The following is a 20,884-nucleotide window of genomic DNA, read 5'->3' as shown; positions in this document are numbered from 1 at the left end:
CAAGGAAATATATGTGCGTCAAAAAAGACAACACATATATTACTAAATACAAACAGGCTTCTGAGTGATGGGATTATGGGTAATTTTTATGCTTTTCTGTATACCCCAATTTTTCTATAGTGAACATATATACCATTTGTAGTCAATAAAATAATGCTATTTAAAAACGGCTCCACTCATATGCTGGCTTTAAGTCATCATTCCTAGGAAAGAATCTGGCCTTTCTGGGGCTAGCGCTGACATACCCAAAGTTGGAAGTGGTAAAAAGAGCACCGGGGAACTGGAAGAGAGAGGAGGGAAAGTGGTTGGAAGGTAGAAGCCAGGGTCTGGGGGTTTTGCAGTGCAGCTCTGTGGGGAGAGTAGGAGCAAAAAGGAGCTGAATCAAAGTTCTCTGTGGGGAAGTGAGGCCACTTCTTGCCTGGGAGGAAGGGAATGTCAGCATGTTCTGCCAGGAGCTGCTCTGCTCCGACATGGGGTTATTGTGAGTGTGGCAAAAACTCAACAACCCTGTGTACTGAGGAATGACGTCAAGAGGTGCCCTGTGAGGTGCTATAGGAAGCAGCCGCTGAAGGCACAGGATTGCTTCAGTTTCTTCAGGTGCCCCTGCAGTGACTGTTGTCCAGGGAGATAGGCTTTTGGTCTTCTCACAATCTAGGCCCCACTCCCCTGGACCAAAATGGAACCACCTGTGGACCTGTTGCGACCTGGTTGGTCAACCACCAGTGATCCTGATGTCCCTACTTAGCCTGTTACCCCAAGGCCAGCCCAATTTGTGAGAGGTTACGTGCCAGGAAGAAGGTAACAGTGATAATATTTGTATGGCACTTTACAGTTTACAAATAATTTCTGTGATGGTTAGGTTGAGGAGCTGTCAACATTCCTTTCAGACAACACACATTTACAATCTGAGAATAGCCATGCTGGGGGCTTTCTGTTTCCTCAACTGTAATTCCACCTGTGACACTCTCCGCTGCTTTCTGGTGGCTGGGATTATCTGCAGAAAAGACAGATGGATGCCTGTCTTCCAGCTGCTACAAAATGGAGGGAAAATCACTGGGATTAGCGAAGAATTGACTGCCCCTTTATAACGAATCTAGGAAGTGCTAACAAATAATTAGTATTGATGAATAACCTCATAGATTCAGTTAGGTTAACAGTAGGAAACCGGAAGAGAGAATCGCCAGTTTAGTGAAGACTTGCCAAAGACAGGTACAATGGATGCTTTTCAGACAGACTCAGTCCCTGGGTGGTAATCACCTGGTAGAGTTCTCATTTGAAAATCAGTGTTTTTGGAAGCTACATGAGTTAGGGCTATGCAGTTCAACTTCTGACCCAGCACAGCATCCCTAAAGCCTAGCAGCCAGCCTCTGTTGAATACCCCCTGTGATGGGGACCTTGCTACCTCTCTAGGAGAACATTCCATGTTTGCGTAGATATGGTTTTTAGAAAGTATGTCCACAGGACTGCAGTGTGAGGGTCATAAAAGAGCTTTGAGTTGAAGGGAATATGGCTCAGTTTTAGAGGTGGAGGGCATATAGCTATAAGGATGCTATATGGGATAACTATATCCAATTTTAGAATGATTTATTATTTTTCTGATAAATGCTACGTGGAAGATACAGAGATGCTTGCATGGTCTTGTTAGGGAGAGTGGTGCTGGGTAATAATATTGGTCTGGTACGTCGTTCATTATTTTGTGGCTAAAACTAGAAGCAAGCCCTCCTCCTCCTCATTGACTTCTGTTAGCCTGCCAAACAAAGCTTTAATTACAGGACGTATATGCACCTCAGCTGCCCTATTAGATGGGATTTGCCCTCAAGGAACTGACAATCATAATCTAGACTTGGTTGGTAGCAGACTCAGGAAGGCTACGTGGGAAGCCCAGTGGAATTACAGGTTCATTAATTTGGTTTGTTAGTTATTGACTATTTTATGAATATTATGTGTGTCTCCAATTGGACTGCATATTCCCTCAGGGCAGGAATTGTTTCTTATACTTGACTGTAGTTTCAACACTAAGCACACACGGTACATCACCAGTATGTGCTCAATAATTATTTGTAGAAACCGTGTTGTAGGTAGCACACTGAAGAGGTGCTGAAGAATTAATACAATAACAATGACCATAAAACTATTGGTTTTATGCTAATAAAACAACATAATTTAAAGAGTGCACTGCATTTATTCAACCCCATAAATTATAGCCCCTTAACATATGTAAAATTTTCGTATTTTTAAAGTGCTTTAAAAGATATTTATTTTTTAGCAAGTGAAAAATAGTGTTCTTTAAAAGACATTTAATTTTTAGTGAAAAACAATATTACTAAAAGCATATAACAATTTGTTCATCGTCTTCAAGAAATGGGATTTTTGTATAAAATATGTGTGTAGCACTGAATGCCAAAAGGATGGGTATATGTGGTTGGAATTCAAAATTAGATTTGCTGTCAAACCCATCTGGATGGTGTCTTAAGTCAAGAGTGATCTTGAGTGGGGAGAGGGAGGTGTGTTGGGTAATCGGTGCTTTCAAAGGTCAATTTCCTCGCTGTGTAATAGGTTTGAGTTAGTGGTCAGGACAGCCATTCAGACTGACAGTCCCCTGGACTTCCACGGCTTCAGTGACAGGGACAGGAATGTGGTTGACTTGAACATTCTTTACACAGCCAAAAAATGATTTCCATACAGGGAGCTTCAGGGTCTGTAAATTGGCTGAAAGAGAAAAGGAGAGGCATTCACTGGAATGATTCGTACTGTCAAATGAGTGCACCCTGTGTTTTAACAGTCTTATCAGAGCTAAAGGGACCTAGGGTCTCAGCCCGCCCAGTCACCTCCTCCCTTCAAGCAGGCACCCAACACACCACCTGCTGTGATAAATCAGCAGCAAAGCTACTCTTCAAGTTCTTCAAAGAAGGAGATTCCAGGGCCCAAATCAATAGACAATAACTCTGAACTCTAGTGCTTTATATGGGTCGCAGAAGACCTATAACGTTAACAAGCAAGGGACATAAAGGGACATAAGGAGAGACATAAAACAAGGAAGAATGACAAGGCTCTTTCCAGGCACAATTCCAGTCTTGAACTTGACTCCATCTCAGCCTGCCTGTTCTGGCCTCACAAAGCTTAATATCTCCTCAGTAAAATTAAACGCTTGCAGGGGAGAGACCAGCTTCTCAGCCCTGTCCTGATTCTTTACTGGTATCAGGCTGTGAGGATAACGCAGACTCTTAAGGGAAACCTATCAATTATAGGCTTGGGACAAGAGGAAGCAGCAGTCACGTGGCCTGGGCTGCTCTGAAATGTGCCCTTTGCTGGCAAGTGAGTTTCCCCACATGCTGGAGCAAAGGGCCTCCCTATCTGCACCATCCAGCCAACGGCTGCCCTGCTCATAACCCACGGGCTGGGGCGTCACATCTGTTGAGTTAAGATGGGAATGTTAACAGTTCACATGGGGCAACATGGGTGTAGAAGTCAGGGCAAGAGTTACCTGGGACACCTCCAATGTGCAGTGGCTCCCGAGCGCTAGCAGGTGGGAAGGGGAGCTGTCCAGCTGTGTAGCTATTTTCTGTGTCCAGTTCCAGGTGAAGGATGTGTTTTTTTATGGTGACTGGAAAGAAAGGAAGCTGGTCAGGCCTATTACCCGAGGAGAGCCCTGCCCACTGTATAATGTCTATACTAGTGTGTCACCACTGGCTTTGTTTAAACTCATTCTAATTGGACCCATGGGAGCGCTGTTGGCAGGAATGTGGTCAACCTAGACATAAATTCGCCCAACTTCTGAACACCAAGTGGTGTTCAGGGGCTCCCACACACGTTACAGAACTTAATCCCTAAAATCAACTTGTGAGGAAGATATTATCTCTTCCATTTCCCACGTAAGAGACTGACTCTCAATCACTGAGAAGCTTGACAAGATGGCTTGGTGGTGAGGTTCAGTGAGTTGGGATTCGAGCTCTGGTCCCCTGCCTCCAGCAGCCATGCTTATTTCACGTGATCTCAGCTTCTTTCCAAGAAGACACTACTGAGAACTGACTCCAAAGACAGTTGCTTTTGACCCTTGAAACAAAATTTCTCTCATGTTAACAATCTTAGCTAATTGCAATGTAGTAAGCTCTCAAATCAGTCAAGAAAAGGCCACTTTTTACAAAAAGTATTTTAGCCAATACAGGTTAATATATCGCCAAATTAATGTCCATATGTTACTCATACAATGGCAGATTCAATTTGAGAGACTATGCCTGTTTTTCACCAAGTAGTTTGTCTAAGTTATTTGCATTAATATTACATGGTTGTTGAAAAAAAACAACCCAACAATGAACCTTTACCTCACAATAGTAAGAGTAAACACTTACTGAACTCTTACTACATATCAGACACTGCTAACCAAGCACTTCATATGGATTATCCCATTTAATTTTCACAACACTGGGAGGTGTATACTACAGTCACGTGCCACTTTATGACAGGGAATTGTTCTGAGAAATGCATTGTTAGTCGATGTCATTATTGTGCAAACATGATAGACTGTACTTATACAAACCTAGATGGTGTAGCTTACTACACACCTAGGCTATATGGTACTAATCTTATGGGACCACCTTCATATATGCAGTTGACCAAAATGTTGTTATAGGGTGCATAATTGTATTTTTATCTCCATTATGCAGATGAGGAAACTGAAGATAAAGAACAACCAAGTAGCTTGCCCACGGTCACACAGGTAGGGGCTAGGACTGAGATTTCAAAAAGACTGCTGTTCTTTTTGACTTCAGAGCCAAAATCGAAATCACAATGTTTTACTACCTTGAAAATAAACATAGCTTATCAGTTGGCTGGCCTCCAAACAAAAACCGTCTCAGTATGTTATGGAGAACTGGAGGCAGCAGCCATGAATTACGTAAATACACTTGGGGCTGGGAATGGACACATTCTCACCATGTTAAGCTGGTGGGCTGACCCTGGTCAGACTCTAATGGATCGATGGACTGAGGCTGCATTTGGGATATTCAAGTCCAGATAAAAAGGGAGACCATTTCAGTGTGTGAAAAATAGGCTACTGGATGTCATACCTGCCACTCTGTGCCACTGTCCGTCACACAGAGAACGCTTTGGTGTGACCGATGTCAAGATCCCACCTGCCTCACTGTCCACGGAGGCCGTGACCTGGAAAACACATGCATTTTCCTATTTCCTTCAGAAAGGCAGGTGGAGCCAACTTCTCTGGCCAACCTCCCCTCCCAACACTTGCCACCCCGACAGCCCAGAAGCACTTTAGATATAGGTCACCGTTCCAGCACCAGGTGATCACAGGGGCCCAAGGCTTTGCAAGAATCTCTCTGCTGCATCCCTTCCAGGCAAGCAGGCTACAAACCCAGGGCCCTGCCTGAGGTTGCTGCCAGTGGCAATGAGCCCTTCCCTCCCAATCTGAGCTCTGCCTCTGTCAGGCCCCACTGAAAGGTGACCATTAGCATCGAGGAGCCTTTTTCGCTGTTAATATGTGACAGTAGCTCTGTTCAGAGGGACATGTGAAATTTGGAGGGCAAAAATACTGGCTGAGGCATTCATGAATTCCATGAATGCATGACTTATAGAGGGATTCTTGTCCAAGGAACTCAACAAGCCAACTGATGGCGCTGGTCCTGGGCACATGTCAGGAGGTAGGCACTCAATGTGCTATAGCGTAGAATCTCGCATTCCCACTCTCTGGGCCAGGATTCCCCAAGGGCTGAATCAAGGTGAATAAACTTGAGGACTAAACTAAGTGTGTTTATAAACAATTTACATTTAATTTGCATATAGCAGGCAGTACAGCCTATTCTCAGGCAATTTTTGGACTAAACAATGTCACTGCTGCTGTGAAGGGCGTCAGGTCTTGATTCAGAGTTCTGCGATAATTTTCCATCCAGCAGCTCTCCCTGGAAACCCTCCCTAACCCCTCCCCAAGGCGGAGCCGCAGGCAAGCAGACAGTTGCTTTCTTCTCTGGCCTACCAGAGGTCCGCTCAGACTTAACGGCTGCAACTCCACTAAAAAGTGTTCTGGGAGTTTGGACAGTTTTATTTTCTTCTGAAATTTTTTTCACCTCACATTTAATAAACGGTGGAAGGATGAAGGTGAAAGAAAACGGCACACTACCAATCTTTGCTTCGAGGCCTAAACTAAGAGAAGCTTCCTGAAAGAATTTGGTTTTAAAGAGATTTTTTGAGAAGGAAAGAGATATAACTAGGTGGTGAAAATAAGATATTGACCAGACCTGTGAGTAATGAGAAGGATGAAGCAGAAGAAACAGACACTGAAGGAGTCCAGGAAAAGCCAAAGCAAGCTGGTATGGAGACCTGGTAGCCAGCTTGGCTGCAGGGACCAGAAAGGCTGGTGAGCTGTGTAGGGAGGATAAGAGGATTCTGACACTGATTCAGTAGATACAGGGCCATGGGCATGGGTGCGACATGCTGTAGACAGCTGGTGAGAAAACACATTCCATGACATCTGGTAGTGCCCTTATGAATAAAAGTAGAGATGTGACAAAAGTAAAGGGGAGGAGAGAACAAGGAACATCTATTGAGTATATGGCAGTTTCTATAATCTTGACAAAAGCTCTAAGATATAAGAATTATTATCCACATTTTAAAGATAAGGAAACTGAGTCTGAAAGAGGTTAAGAAACTTCCCTAGGGCCATATAATTAAGTGGTGGGGCTGGAAGTCAGCCCAGCTTGTTTGAGGTTTCTGATTTTAAAGATGAAGAACAGAAAACATGATGACAAAATTACTCGCTGAAGGAAAATGCTAAGTTAGTCCTGAAGTCAGGTCTCTTAAATAAATGATTGGGTTCCACTCTCCACCGTGACTTCACCTACTGTGGTCTCCGGAGATGGAAGCTGGTTCTAACGCAAAGCCATATACCCTTCCCATGTCACCAGACTGCTACGCACCTTTCCTGCCTCCATATAAACACATAAGTGCTTCCCACGTTGACTTCCGATGTGTATTAGGATTCCAGTGAGACTTCTTGGGCGAATGCTGAAAACAAGTTTGAATTCTGGCCCCAACAACACGGAGTTAGCTTCCAAAAGGAAAAAAAAAAGTTAAAACATCATAATTTAAGGAAAAGGATGGAGTTCTTCAGACTCAAAGACATAAACTCTTCCAAACTGCACCTTACCTAGGATGATGTGACCTCCTTCTTGGGAGAAATAAATGCCTTTCTCCAAAGAGCCATGTGAGCAGGGGGACACCCCAAAGCTTACAGAAGGGGTAGCCAGGGGTTTCGAATCCAACTGAAGGTTCCTCAGGCAGCCCACAAAGGTGCTTTGGGGGAGGCTCTGCAACCAAGCAGAAGAGAAAGCAAACTTCATTACCCACAACTTCCAGAAGTACACAGGCAGCCAAGGTTAAGGGCAGGGCCAGTTGTCTGCAAAAGGGGGAAGGTGGGGGGGTTTAACTTTCCTGCTTTAAAGAGTCAGGTGGGCCTGACTGTTCCATTTGGCTCCCTGCCCATAGTGCCAAGAAAAACCTGGATGCCAGGGTCTGGTGGGTGACTGAAGGTTGAAGGTGCCACGAAATGAAGTGGTGTGTGTGCAGAGGGCAGGGGCAGCGGAGGTCGCTAGCTAGAGCTGGAACAAGAACAGGGAGGGTGACCTGACCCTGGGACACACAGACAGAGCTGCAAGAGGAGGAAATTTCCACCTGACAGTTCACAGATCTCACTGTCTCTTTGCAGGTACAAACCACTTCTTAGGGCTTCATGAGCCCATATGATTGCTTAATGCAGGGCAGCTGACTGAAAAAAGAGGCCAAAACATTCCAAAAATAATAAAGTGTAAAAAAGTTCCCTACATTGTTGGGCTTCTGCACCACCAACAAATCACGAACGCCTTAGAGTTAAAATAAGATGCAACGCGCAGCATTGGTGAGCTTGCATGGAGCCCCATGCCCGCCTGGAGCTGGCCTGGAACAGAGCTCCTCACCTGGGGACCTGGGATGTGCTTCTGGGGTTCTGTGACCCCTTAAACTACACACCAGATGTTCTCTGTATGTGCATTTTCCTGGGGAGAAAGACAGCAACCTTCACGAAATTTTCAAAAAAGTTAGAGAATCACTGAATAAAATTCCTAAACCCCCTTCTAGAATCAATGCTTTTAGGACCTGGAATCCTATACAACAGATGCAAGATAGGATAATTTTAAGAGAACACGGTGATACCAGAGATGCATGGGGTGTCACTGTCAACAATAAACTACCCACTGGGCTCCCTACGAAATTACTAGTTTCTGAAGATTTGTATCTTATACAATGAAGAGCCTGCATGTGAAGTCAAGCTCAGACTCTCCAGGATAGGCCATAACTTAACAGTGAATCCCTGAAGGCTGACTCAGGTTCCAGAATTCAGAGGCAGACACTGTTTGATGGATGTCATCTGCCCTCTGAAAGGATATGAAGGAAGGTAATCCAATGGTTTGCACCCTCAGGTCGAAGAAAGGCTGCAAAAAGAACCTTGGCTTGTAAGAATGTCGTAGATGGGGGTGCTATGGATTATCCCAGATATCAGGATGCGGAGTGTGGTTTATCCAAAAGAACATCCAAATTGTGCCCTTGAATGGCTACCCCATCCTGTGGTTTCTCTGAGAGGGAAATAGGTGCAGAGCTTGCAGAAAAGTTAACATTAACATTGAAGATCCTCCTTAGCAATTAATGTTATACACTATATATGTATTATATATTAAATATGCTATATTACGCCATATGTTATTTATGACATATATATGCCATATATGTGTATATGTATGTATATGTACATATGTACGTGTATGTACATATATATGTATGTATATATGTATATATATGTACTATACGCATACGTATACGTATATATGTATATATGTGTGTATATATATATGTATATATGTATGTACAAAAGGTATTATATATAATAAAGCAAAACAATACTTTATGACTTGCTGGAGTTTTGGCCCAAACCCCAATGCAAAACTTGAGGGAGCCAGGCTGAGACCTGTGGAAACACCATGGCCTGGGCCAGGTCAGCCTGACTGCCTCCAATCCATGCTGGGGAAATGACCTGCTTTAATTGTGTCCATTTCCAGGCCCAGCTTTGAGTCTTGGCCCTTCCTCCCCTGTGGCAAGCAAACATCATGCCAGAATGGGCCACCAGCTGCCAACAAATAGGCAAGAAGGCCGAGCATCCGGCAGAGCATTTAGGGGGAGGGCAGTTCCTAGGCCTGAGCTGCTGACAGGACCATCCACACTGTGGGAGCAAAAGGCAAATCTGGGAGAACAAAGACAGGTGGGTGGGGCGGCCCCGAGGAACTCAGGCCTGATGAGCGCCCTGGCAGTGTGAGAGGAGACACTGACCTGGGGAGGGCACTCACAGAGCTCACCCTGCAGCCGTGGCCGCATCAGAGCCTTTGAACTTGACGAATCCAGTTATGCACCCCTCCTTCTTGGAGACAGATGGACTTGTGACTTCCCCTTAGCCCAAAGTTTCCCCAAATTTGGTTCTTGAGATAATTTTATTTCAGACACTGAATAACATGAAAACGTATATTCAGTTATTAAGTTCGTCCTTTTCCATTTCTCTTTCTAGCCTTCTGATTAGGGCAAGGAACAAATTTTAGCTTTGTGCTAATACGTCTCAAACATCTCTTATAATTATATGAGATATAACTGATCACTTGTCAAGCTCCCCTTTCTCCAAATGAAGGGAGTACAGGCCACACTATCTAGCTAGACTTTATTAACACTTTTATTTTCACGCATTTATTTTTATGGTTACCTACTCTTTATGGCAAAGGATATTGGGATTCTGTTTATGACAGAGAGAAAAAGATCTTTTAAAAACAAATTTAAATTAAATAGTGAGTTGACTGGGGGCAAAGTATTAAGTAAATGTTTTACCTGGGTATGGCAAATGCGGTGAAGGCAGCATAAATCACCAAAGTTTGGAAAACTTTATCTTAATCAAAAATCTCTGTCTATAATCCAAAACCTATGTTTTGGCATTCTCCGGAGGAGAAACTAAGAGATTCACGTTTGTAAAGCCATGGAGAGGCCCCAGATTCACTCCTTCAGGGCCTGGGACTCAAAAGGAAGGGATGGCATGGGGAATGGGCACGTTCTCTGTGGGCTTATGAACATTAGGTATTCAGAAAAAATCATTTGAAGTATTTGGAGATCTTTGAGTATCCTGAATATTGAGATTCTTTAATAATCACTTAAAGTCTTTTGAGATGACATTATAGGTGAATTATTGCCATCTACAGCTCTGAGTCATAACTCTTTACCTTTGACTTCTCTGAGGGAGGTGACCCCAGGTACACTGGCACTCTGAGGCTGACGGTGAAACTTCTGGGCCAGCTCCCCTCCCGGGCCCTCAGACCATCCACAACCAAGCGCGCCTTTTCTCCATCTTGCCCAAAGGCCACCTTAAGAGTAGAGAAAATAAGTTAATCATATTTTTACACTTTTTTTTTTTTGAGGAAGATTAGCCCAGAGCTACCTACTGCCAATCCTCTTCTTTTTGCTGAGGAAGACTGGCCCTGAGCTAACATCCATGCCCATCTTCCTCTACTTTATACATGGGACGCCTACCACTGCATGGCTTTTGTCAATCGGTGCCATGTTTGCACCCAGGATCTGAACTGGCGAACACCAGGCCGCCGAGAAGCGGAACGTGTGAACTTAACCGCTGCGCCACTGGGCTGGCCTTGTATTTTTACCTTTGACCACTGGTGCTGTATTTTATTAGTGGTCACGGGAAATTTTAAAAAAATGCTTTTCTGTGCCTTCACGTACCTTTAAAAAATCAGAGTTTCGCCCTAGTACTGTCATCATCATCACTCGGTGAGATTAGGTTAGATATTGAACAGAGTGAACGGAATAAGTAAGCTAAACAAAGGTTGCTTAAAAGTGAACTAATAAAAAAAATCATTGATCTGAAAACTTATACAAAAGACAAACAACGGAAGAGCCAAAGGATCACAAATAAACACACACCCATGCGGCAAAGGGAAAGGCATAGTCTGCACAGAGCTAAGCGTGGGGGAGCCACGCGCTCCCCTGAGCAGGGCTCCTGGAGCAAGGGGCCAGCGGCTACTTCTCTTCTAATAAGAGAAGGAAGCGTGTTAAACTCTTTGCTACAAGTCAGGATCCCTGGACTCTAGGGTGGACTCCGCCATCTCACGGCTATGAGACTGTCACTAATGACTCCCCAGTCTGTACACCCAGCTGTGACCTGTAGCTTCTGCTGCCTCCTGACATGTGGCCAGAAGGTCTGAGGGACAACACAAGCCTCCAACGTTCACGGCAGGACTCCTGCTCTCCCCAGCTCTACACTGCTCCCTCGCCGGTCACACCCGCCTCCTCCCTGTCTTCTCCATCTTAGCACTGGTCCCACTATTGACCCAGCTGCTGGTCCAAAATCACGGGGCTCCATATTGACTCCTCTCTTTCCCACTCGACATGCAATCCATCAGCAAGCCGTCTTGATTCTGCCTTCAGAACACATCCGGATGGTCTACTTCTCTCCAGCCCTCACAGCCTCTCAAAGCAAAGGCCCCCCCTATTCTACTTTGCCCCCCTTTTAGTCTCTTCTGCTAAAGAGAGTTTTAAAAATATAATTCTGTTCATGTCAATCTCCTTTGAAGGTTCTCTAAAAGCATCGGAGATACTCAGAATAAAATCTAAAATCCGCACCTTGGCTTTCGAAGCTCAAATGATTTGGACCCTGCCTCACTCTTGAAGCCCATTTCTTATTCTTCCTGTTCTGTGTACTCAGCTAATTCCTACCTCGGGGTCTTTGTATCTGCTGTTACCTCTGCCTGGAACACTCTCCCTATAACTTCATACGATTGTCACCTCCCAGAGGAGGGCTTCATTCACTACCCTATCTAGAATAGTCTCTCTTCTCCCTCCATTACTTCCTTACCTGGCTTTAGTGTTGTCTCAAAGCACTTATGAGTGTCCAACATTATCTTGGGGATTTTTTGTTTATATGCTCCAGGATGGCAGCTCATTAAATATCTGCTGAGTGACTACGTGAGTGCAACTTGTGAAGTCACAAGTTTTCTGTGTTCCAGTTCCCTCATCAGGAAAAAAAAAAATAGGTCCCTTCTTGCCTTAAAGTGTATTTCTTTAAGTCTGGGATGCCTTCAGGCAAGAGCTGGGATGCTAGGGATATGAGTCTTTACGCTCATGATATGGAAAAGGCATTGCAGGCTCAGAAAGGGGCCTGGAGACCTGGAAACTGTCTTGAAGGAGAGAAATGGTCCAGGAAACAGGGGTGGGAGTAGGCAGGAGCAGCGAGGCAGGCCAAGGAGGTGTGGAGGGGACTGGAGAAGCAGTGAGTAAAGCCCATCTTGCATTTAGTGTGACATCCATGCATGGGGTGTGCAGCAGTCTCTGGTGCTGAGACGTTGTGGCGCTCAGTGCCTCCGACCAGCCCAGCTCTCCCAGTGCTTTCGCCTTCACGCCTGGAGGAGTGCCAACACTCTCTCTGCAGCTACTCAACAGTGAATCCTGCACCAACGGGAGGTCGTGATGCAGCCCGTTCTTACCGTGTGCCATTTCCCGTCATTGAACTTCTCTTTGCTTTTGAGCTTTAGTTTTTTCCCTTCTGCTCCCAGTGCAAAGACCAGCCGTCCTTTTGAAAGATAAAGAGCCATAAAGGAGTTCCTAGTGCCCGTGTAAAACATGAGCCCTCTGGAAGATGTTGTCTGCACGTCCACAGCAAACCGTGACCTGTGGCGAAAAGAAAGCAGTAGGTAAAGAAGGAAAATAGAAGTTTTTAGTGTTTCTCCAAATCTCTGAAACTGAGAGAGGTGAGAAGGAAATCCCCAAACCCCCATTATTTAAATGAATATACTAAAGCATATAGTGACTAAATGACCCATCTCTTTGGGAATTTTTAAAAGCCATTATAGGGGCCGGCCCAGAGGCACAGTAGTTAAATTCGCACGTTCTGCCTCTTGGCGGCCCGGGGTTCGCCTGTTTGGATCCCGGGTGTGAATATGGCATCGCTTGGCACGCCATGCTGTGATAGGCGTCCCACAAATAAAGTAGAGGAAGATGGGCACGGATGTTAGCTCAGGGCCAGTCTTCCTTAGCAAAAAGAGGAGGATTGGCAGTAGTTAACTCAGGGCTAATCTTCCTCAAAAAAAAAAAAGCCATTATATTGCAGTGTTAAAAGTTTTGTTGTATATTTTCTTGCCGTGCTGGGAAATAAGAGGAAGTTCCATACCAAACTGAGCTAGTGATGTAAGTCCAAGCCCATGACAAAAAAGAAGCCTTACTTAAAAAAAAAATCTACATTTAAAAAATTATGGTAAAATACACGTGACATAAAATTTACCAACTTAACCATTTTTTTAAGATTAGCACCTGAGCTAACATCTGTTGCCAATCTTCTTTTTTTTCTTCTTCTCCCCAAAGCCCCTCAGTACATAATTGTATATTCTAGTTCTAGATCCTTCTGGCTCTGGTATGTGGGACGCTGCCTCAGCACAGCTTGACAAGTGGTGCCATGTCCGCGCCCAGGATCTGAACCGGTGAAACCCTGGGTCGCCAAAGTGGAGCGCGTGAACTTAACCACTCCACCACGGGCCGGCCCCTCATCTTAATCATTTTTAAGTGTACAATTCAGTGGTGTTAAGCACGTTCATATTGTTGTGTAACCAACCTCCAGAACTCTTTTCATCTTGCAAAAGTGAAACTCTGTACCCATTAAATAACGACTCCCATTCCCCTCCCCCCAGGCCCTGGCAACCACTATTCTACTTCCTGTCTATCTGAATTTTACTCCTCTAGGTACCTGCTATGAGAGGACTCATACAATGTTTGTCTTTTTGTGACTGGCTTGTTTCACTTAGCAGCCTATACTTTTTAAACCCAGTGAATATGCATTCTGGATGCATTTTGTATACAAGCAAGAAGGGAGTTGTGAGAGGTCGGGGACAACTAGAATAACAAGGATTTGATTTTAGCATCAGGTGAGCATTTTCTTTCTCTAAGACATATTTAACACAGAGGCACAGAAGAACAGATCTGCCTTCTCCCACCCACTACTGTGTTTCTTGGACCTTAATACCCCACCTATGATGGAATATGAGCTAAGTGAGTATCATGCAGTAAAAGCAGAGAATGAAAGTTAACATTCAGTTGCATGGTGGTTACAGATCATATGCATATCTAGCTAAGCAAGCTTTACTCTCGATGAAAACTCACATTTATCATTCGTTCATCCATCCATCCATTTATTCATTCATTCAACAAATATTTAATGAGTGTCTAGTATGTATAAGGCACTGTGGTGGGCAGTGGGAATGCAGTGATGGAGGTTTCCTTCCTTGAGTTGTTCACGGTGTGTGGATGCACTGAGGGGGTGCCTAAAAGTGCAGTGGGAGGAGGTGGTGGGAGATACAGGTATCAGCAGGCTGTTGTGGACCCACTCCCTGCGGTTTATGTCTAAGCGCACACCAGACAGAGGGCAAGAATTGGGTCTTTCCTGCTTAACGCTGTATCCCCAGAGCCTGGTACACAGTACGCACTCAAAAAACAGTTACTGAATTGAATTAGATGGTAAATGGAAAATCTGGAGGTAGAATCAGGAAGTGGAAGAAAAAAAATTACACTGTTACTTCTCTTTGCTTTTTAATACTGTGAAGCTGAGAAAAAACTGAGATGCTCTTTACTTCTTCAGATGAGCAAGTTTTCTTGAGGGTAACATTCTTCAAAATGAAAAAGAAATCTCTATTTGTTCAATTAAACCAAGCAGATGGTGACACCACTCAATATTTCTCTCGTGTATCTGCGTATCGTGTGGAGGTCTGGAGAACGAGGGTTAGCAATTGAAGGAGGATATTAGGACTTGCTACAGAATTAAAGCACTTTACATATGTGAGTGTGGTTATCAGACTTGACATCTGCTTTCCAGAACTATTTCTTAAAGCAGCTTTCTTTCAGAAAAGACTAACACCCAAAAAAGACGGCAGTAGGTTCCAATCCCAGCATATGAAACTGTAGCTACAACTCCTCACTGCTGGAAGACAGGACAGCAAGACAGAGAGCTAAGCAGCATTTTTATACATTCACCAAAAGGTTAAAATAGTGGTACAGTGTTTTAAAGAAGAGGAAAAATTGCTAGAATATAAATCAGAATGAGAACAATAGAATAGTCCAAATCTTGCAACATCCTGAAAATACACTCTGATTGCAACAATCCTTGGGAGTAAAATAATTAAAAAATTATTCACTGATGATTATTTTTTTCACTTTCCCTTTAAAAATGTTACTTTTTCCATTTATTACACATAATTTAGCATTGGATGGGAAGGTGCTGGGGTTGAATCATCAGAAGAAGCCAGATAACTCACCACACTGAATGTGCTCAGAGAAAGGGGCTGCAGAGGGAGGTCGAGGGCAGGACTGGTGGAGAAGCTGCAGGACCAGGAAAACGGGAGGGAGAGGAGGCTGGAAGAGGGCAGTCCAGGGAGCATCTACAGGGCGATTGCTGTCACTAACGTCAGCTTAACCAAGAGAGCGGTGACCAGCAGTGGGGTCTCCCTGCCAAGAGGTAGCCCTGGGACGGGCTGATAACTGAAGGGACACCACTTCTGCCACCTGCCTTAGTCTCCCACTAGCACAGTTTTGGCAAATCAGGGATCCCAAGACTTTCCATGCGGCCCCTGGAGACCTGGAGCTGCTGGCATCGGCATTCTTCTTCAGAACTGGGCCCCTCCCCTTTCCGCCTTCACATCAGCCTGTGAATCATGCACTTGGCTTACTGAGTGGGTGTCCAAAGGCCAGCTCATAAGCTATTACCTGTCTTCCATGCAAGGAAAGCATTGTTAACTCCATTTAAGTGATGAGAAAATTGAGGTTGGAAGAGAGGTAGTAATTTGTGAAAACAGGTGAGACAGCATAATTGTGCCAAGTTTATGGAGAGACAGCTTAGGCTCAGAAACGTTGAATAACAGCTGGTGATGGCCATGGAGCTGCGGCTCAGAGCTCCCTTCAGGACAGCTGCAGTGGCACACGGGTGACTCCCAGCTGAGGTCTGAGCTCAGCAGCAGAGCTAGAGTCAGGCCATTCATGCCCAACACTGGACTCTTCGAAGGGGAGATCTTTCCTTGCAGACGCCCCACCCAGAGCTGCACTGCCGTCTGACGCTCTTCCTACCCAGGCCTCCTTCCTTCCCCTCTCCTTTCATAGGCTTCAGGCCCATGTCTCAGCTGAAGGCTCTCCCTGCCAGCTCCTGCTCCCTCACCCTTTATCTTCCTCAGGAAGAATAAATCTCTTGCATATCTAATTCCATCGTGACATCTGCATCCCCAAGGACCTGAACTGGCAAATGGCTTGAGGTCACACAGCCAGCAAATGGCTGAGTGGGATTGAAAGCTAGGTCTTAAAGCCAGGTCCTTTTGACCCCTGGGCAATTTTCCTTCTGTAGATAAATCATAAAGGAATTTTTGGCACCTTTCTATGTCTCCTTCAAATCACATAAAAATGACAAGTTTTATTTTTCTACTTTTTTCTGACATCCTATCTCTGCTCATTCCCTCCTCCTCTCAAAAAGATGCAACTTGTTAGCACAAAAAGTCCAAATGTATTCCCTAAAAATGATTTATCTGGCACTGAGTCTACCTAAAAGAATGATTTTCCTGTGACTACAGAATGCAGGAGAAGACAGGTGATTTATCATAGAAATAAGCAGCAGCTTGGAAAGAAATATCAGCTGTATTTTTAGAACACTGTCAATTCTAAACCAGAGGCTCACTGGCTGTCCCAGCCTCTGAGTAGCACACGTAACATGTGCACTCCAGCTGTGGGGAGGGAGCGCACTCAGGCAATCACACCCCAAGTCCTGTTCTTCTCACAAGAGTGTCAGTGCCACTTCCCTGAGGGACAGGTGCATTTTGTCATGCCAGCTAGCCTGCCCTGGGGTAGAATCGCAGAGTCAGGTTCTGAGTTGGTGTGGGTGCAGGAAAATTAAATAATACCTGGATTTCAGCAACTCCTGGGGAACTGTGAACAGCAAGTGGCTGGTGGGACTGTCACCAAACCTGAGTGCTCCATGACTTGCCTGGGCCTTGGGAGGTGATGGGCAAGACTGAGCATCTCGCCACCTCTCCTTGCTCCTCGGAGAGGCCACTGGTGTGTCCTGCAATGGCTGCATGGGAGAGAAGCCAAAAATTAGGACAGCTCATTACCAGGGGAAAGAGGGAAGAATATTATCTTGCAGAGCGCCTTGCTCAGTTTTTACTTTTGATCCTCAGAGATGAACTCAATAGAGATGAATTCCTCCCTGGGGGAGGATGCACAGTATTCCCATCCTGCACACCTCTGGTCTCCTTTCAGACCACTGCTGCTCCTGGGACCAGTGGACATCCGGAGCCCCTCACCATCACGGAGGAACCACAGTGTCCCTTGAGAGAGCCAGCGTTTGGCCAGCAGCACGGAGGCCTGCACAGCCAGCCAGTGGCACATGGAGCCTCCAGCCCTCCACTTCCCCTCTGGGCCATTCACTTGGGCTTTTACAGCAGGCCAGTGAAAAAACAGAGTGGGAAACAGAGGTGGGGGGACCACAGCCAGTTCCCACTTTCATCAGAGTTGACCTCCACACAGAAGTCTGTCTTGAGCTGGACGATGCTTTGAATTTTTCAACAGGACTGAGTTTTCATGCAGAAAAATGACCATAACAAATATCAAATGTGACTAGAATAACTGTTGGAAGAAACAGAGACTCCCAGCCCTTCCCCCTTTTTCCTCTGCTGCAGAGTCCAGATTTTTTTTATTTTTTAGGAAGATTAGCCCTGAGCTAACTACTTCCAATACTCCTCTTTTCGTTGAGGAAGACTGGCCCTGAGTTAACATCCATGCCATCTTCCTCTGCTTTATATGTGGGACGCCTACTACAGCATGGCTTTTGCCAAGAGGCGCCATGCCCGCACCCGGGATCCGAACAGGCAAACCCCAAGCTGCCTAGAAGCGGACGCGCGAAATTAACCGCTGCGCCACCCAGCTGGTCCCAGAGCCCAGATTTTGAAGATGTGTCTCCGCCCCTCCCTGGCGGCTCAGGGCTCAGCGGAGATCTCCATCCGTCAAAGGGAAGGGCAGGTATTGACCAAGCTAGAGATTGGGTCAGGAAATGAACACGTGAGGCCCTCTTGGCCAATGAATCTTGAGGGGAAGTAGCAGGGCGGGGCCTCTGAGAAACTTCCCTGCTAACAGAGAAAGGCAGCAGATCGGCGCTTAGGGTGCTCTGCGTGTCCCGTGAGGAAATGAAGCCTGGAACCACGCAGGCTGGAGCTGAGACGACTGTGAGGAAGCAGACGCAGTCCTGATGGGCTAGGGCCAGGCCTCAAGCCCCACCTATCCCCAAACTGTCCGTTCTGTGACACTATAGATTTCCTTACTGTTTAAGCCATTTTTGCAGTTTTCTGGAGCTAGCAGCTAAAGGCTTCCCAACAAATTCATTCCTTCAAGAGCAGGTTTTCCTCTCCAACCCAGTTCTCGGGTCGGATGCTCAGAATGCATGCTCGATACCAGTTATTTAACACATTCTGTGAATACTCATTGCTGAGTGGGGATGTTCAGTCATACCCACCAGAAAGTTAAATGAACTACTTAAAATCCAGCCAAACCTGGATCCTACTGGAGCTTCCCGCCTGGGCCTCACTCTTTCCCTGAAAGATTCTTCTTTGTGTGTCAGTAGCAGTAACATCAAGATGAACAGTTTCAGATACCCTTTGCCACCAACTTTTCCTTTCTTCTCTTAATGGCACCCAGGCCTCACATCTTGGTCATCCTGGACGCCCACCTTCCTTGCCTCTTCCATGCGTTCAGTTTCCATGTCCTCTGTTCATCTCTGTGACAGATTTTGTTTCCACTTCTTCCCTTTCACTCCCAGTCCCTCTGCCCTGAGTCAGGCCCCTGTTTCTCTTGCCTGGACCTTTGTCGTCATTTGCCAGTTTGACTCCTTGTCTCTAGAACTTTCCTAAACCAAACCATCCCACAGGCTGCTCCAAGCTTATTAATCTTTCAACATGGTACTCGTTTCAATGGCTTCATGTTGACTGTAGAAAAATGTCAAAATTACATCAGGCCATCTGAGGCTCACGTGATCTGGCTCAAGCGTGTGATTCTAAGCTTACCTCCCCGAGTATCCATTCTCCACCAAATTGGCCCTGTTCACCAAGCTTTCCAAGCCTATAGAGGCCACGTGATGTGGCTTGAAGAGCACGTTCCTGGGAGGCTACAGCCCTAATCTGAATTCTGATTCTACCATTTACTGACGGGGTGCTCTTAGGCAAGTTTTTGGGTTTTTTTCTTTTAACCTCTCTGACACTCAATTTCCTGACCTGTAAATTTGGCCTTTTGTTTTGCTCTCAGAGGGGTGTGGTGAGAACTGAAAGAGGCAGTATGAAGACTTATGAAGATCAGAAAGAACGTATGCTACGTGTCTTGGACCTAGGAGTTCCACCCACATCCTGCCTCCCAGCTTAGGGCTTCTGCTCACACAGCAATAATTCTTACTTATCTAAATTCACCCCTCCTGTAGACCCAGTTCATCTGTTATCTCCTCTAGGAAAATTCCTGCCACACCGCTCCTGTAGCATGTTTTGTCCCTTTCACTTAGGTTATTAGTGTGTAACAATAATAATAGCTAATATTTATTGTGTGCTTGCCACGTGCCAGGCACCTTCTACGTGTTTTGTGTTTATTACCTCATTTAACCCTCACAACAACACCATGAGATGTTACTATTATATATCCTCATTTAAGTTGCAGGAAATAGACCCACAGGGAGGTGAAATAAAATCACTCACGGTCACCCTCCTAGTAAGTGCTACAGCCCGATGCAAACCCAGGAAGTCTGACTCCACAAAGCTTTGTTGCCTTCTCCCTGCTATTGGGCTTTTGGAGGCAGAAGTAATTTTGTATTCCATCTAACCTGGGGGTTTGCACAGAACAGGGGGAAAATTACATACAGTGTGTCCACTGGTGTCTCCCACATCAATAACCCCAGTCCCACCCTATCTCCTGAGGCCCACTCAGAGACACCTGATGGTCTCCTGTCAGCTTTCTCCACTTGGATGTCTTGCAGGCACCTGTTCACTCAATATGCCACAAACTCCACCCATTCACTTTCCCTCTAAGTACTTGTCCTTTTCCCATCTCCCTGAATGGCATCTCCATCCATCCAATAACTAGATTATATGCCTCAGAATTATATTAACTCCTGCCTCTCCCTTGCCACCCACATTCAATTATTATCTGAGTCCTGTACATTCTATCTTCTAAATAGCTTTGAAACCATTTTCTTCTATCTCCACCATCGCTGTGCTAATTCAGTCTCCCAGTAACTTTCAGCCTTACAATGAAAACATGAATATATGACTTCATTCCTGATAGGGCAGTTCTAAAGGTGTTCTTTTCATAACAGTAAAATGACAACCCTTTATGAAATATATTTCTTCTTAATAGCATAAAATATTTCTTATTATGTACTATCTATGCAACTCCACCAAATCGGTGTGCTGCAGGGAAATATTGGCAGACAGGCAGCATGTGGTTGCTGTTAAGTGGAGAGTGAACAGGAGTGCACTGCTCTGAAGAGGGCACAGGCTCTGGGGTCAGGGTGCCGAGGTTTGAACTGTGACTCCACCTCCATCTGTGGGAGCTTACCTTTCTAAACCCTGGCATCCTTTTCTGTAAGACGTGGCTAGCAAGAGTACTTCTCTCACAAGGTTACTTGCGGATTTAGTCAGAAAATCCACTTAAAGAGCTTAGTGCAACGCCTGGCACACCGGAGGTGCTCAATGTTATCCATTAATCATATTAATTATAACCTCAGACGTGGGGAGGTCACACTGTTGAC

The 20,884-nt window shown here is 45.3% G+C and overlaps 1 protein-coding gene across 4 annotated transcripts in view; it reads right to left on the bottom strand.

Annotated features, from left to right (window-relative positions):
* Nucleotides 1-2,162: 2,162 nt before the first annotated feature.
* The window catches only part of LAMA3 (laminin subunit alpha 3), a 258,466-nt gene continuing 239,744 nt past the window's right edge, over nucleotides 2,163-20,884 (bottom strand). For all 4 annotated transcript variants that reach the window (XM_070629807.1, XM_070629808.1, XM_070629809.1 and 1 more), the window contains 8 exons: nucleotides 17,004-17,173; nucleotides 12,564-12,747; nucleotides 10,293-10,433; nucleotides 7,157-7,316; nucleotides 6,927-7,057; nucleotides 5,067-5,160; nucleotides 3,485-3,604; nucleotides 2,163-2,709 (listed from right to left, as the gene is read on the bottom strand). In XM_070629807.1, coding sequence (XP_070485908.1) covers nucleotides 2,564-2,709; nucleotides 3,485-3,604; nucleotides 5,067-5,160; nucleotides 6,927-7,057; nucleotides 7,157-7,316; nucleotides 10,293-10,433; nucleotides 12,564-12,747; nucleotides 17,004-17,173 — 1,146 coding nt within the window. In that variant the 3' untranslated portion in view covers nucleotides 2,163-2,563. The remainder of the gene's footprint in view (nucleotides 2,710-3,484; nucleotides 3,605-5,066; nucleotides 5,161-6,926; nucleotides 7,058-7,156; nucleotides 7,317-10,292; nucleotides 10,434-12,563; nucleotides 12,748-17,003; nucleotides 17,174-20,884) is intronic.

The sequence above is a fragment of the Equus przewalskii genome, chromosome 7 (assembly GCF_037783145.1).
Source record: "Equus przewalskii isolate Varuska chromosome 7, EquPr2, whole genome shotgun sequence".
Classification (NCBI taxonomy): Eukaryota; Metazoa; Chordata; class Mammalia; order Perissodactyla; family Equidae; genus Equus; species Equus przewalskii.
The sequence above is the reverse complement of the archived record's forward strand: the minus strand, read 5'-3'. Positions and strand labels throughout refer to the sequence as shown.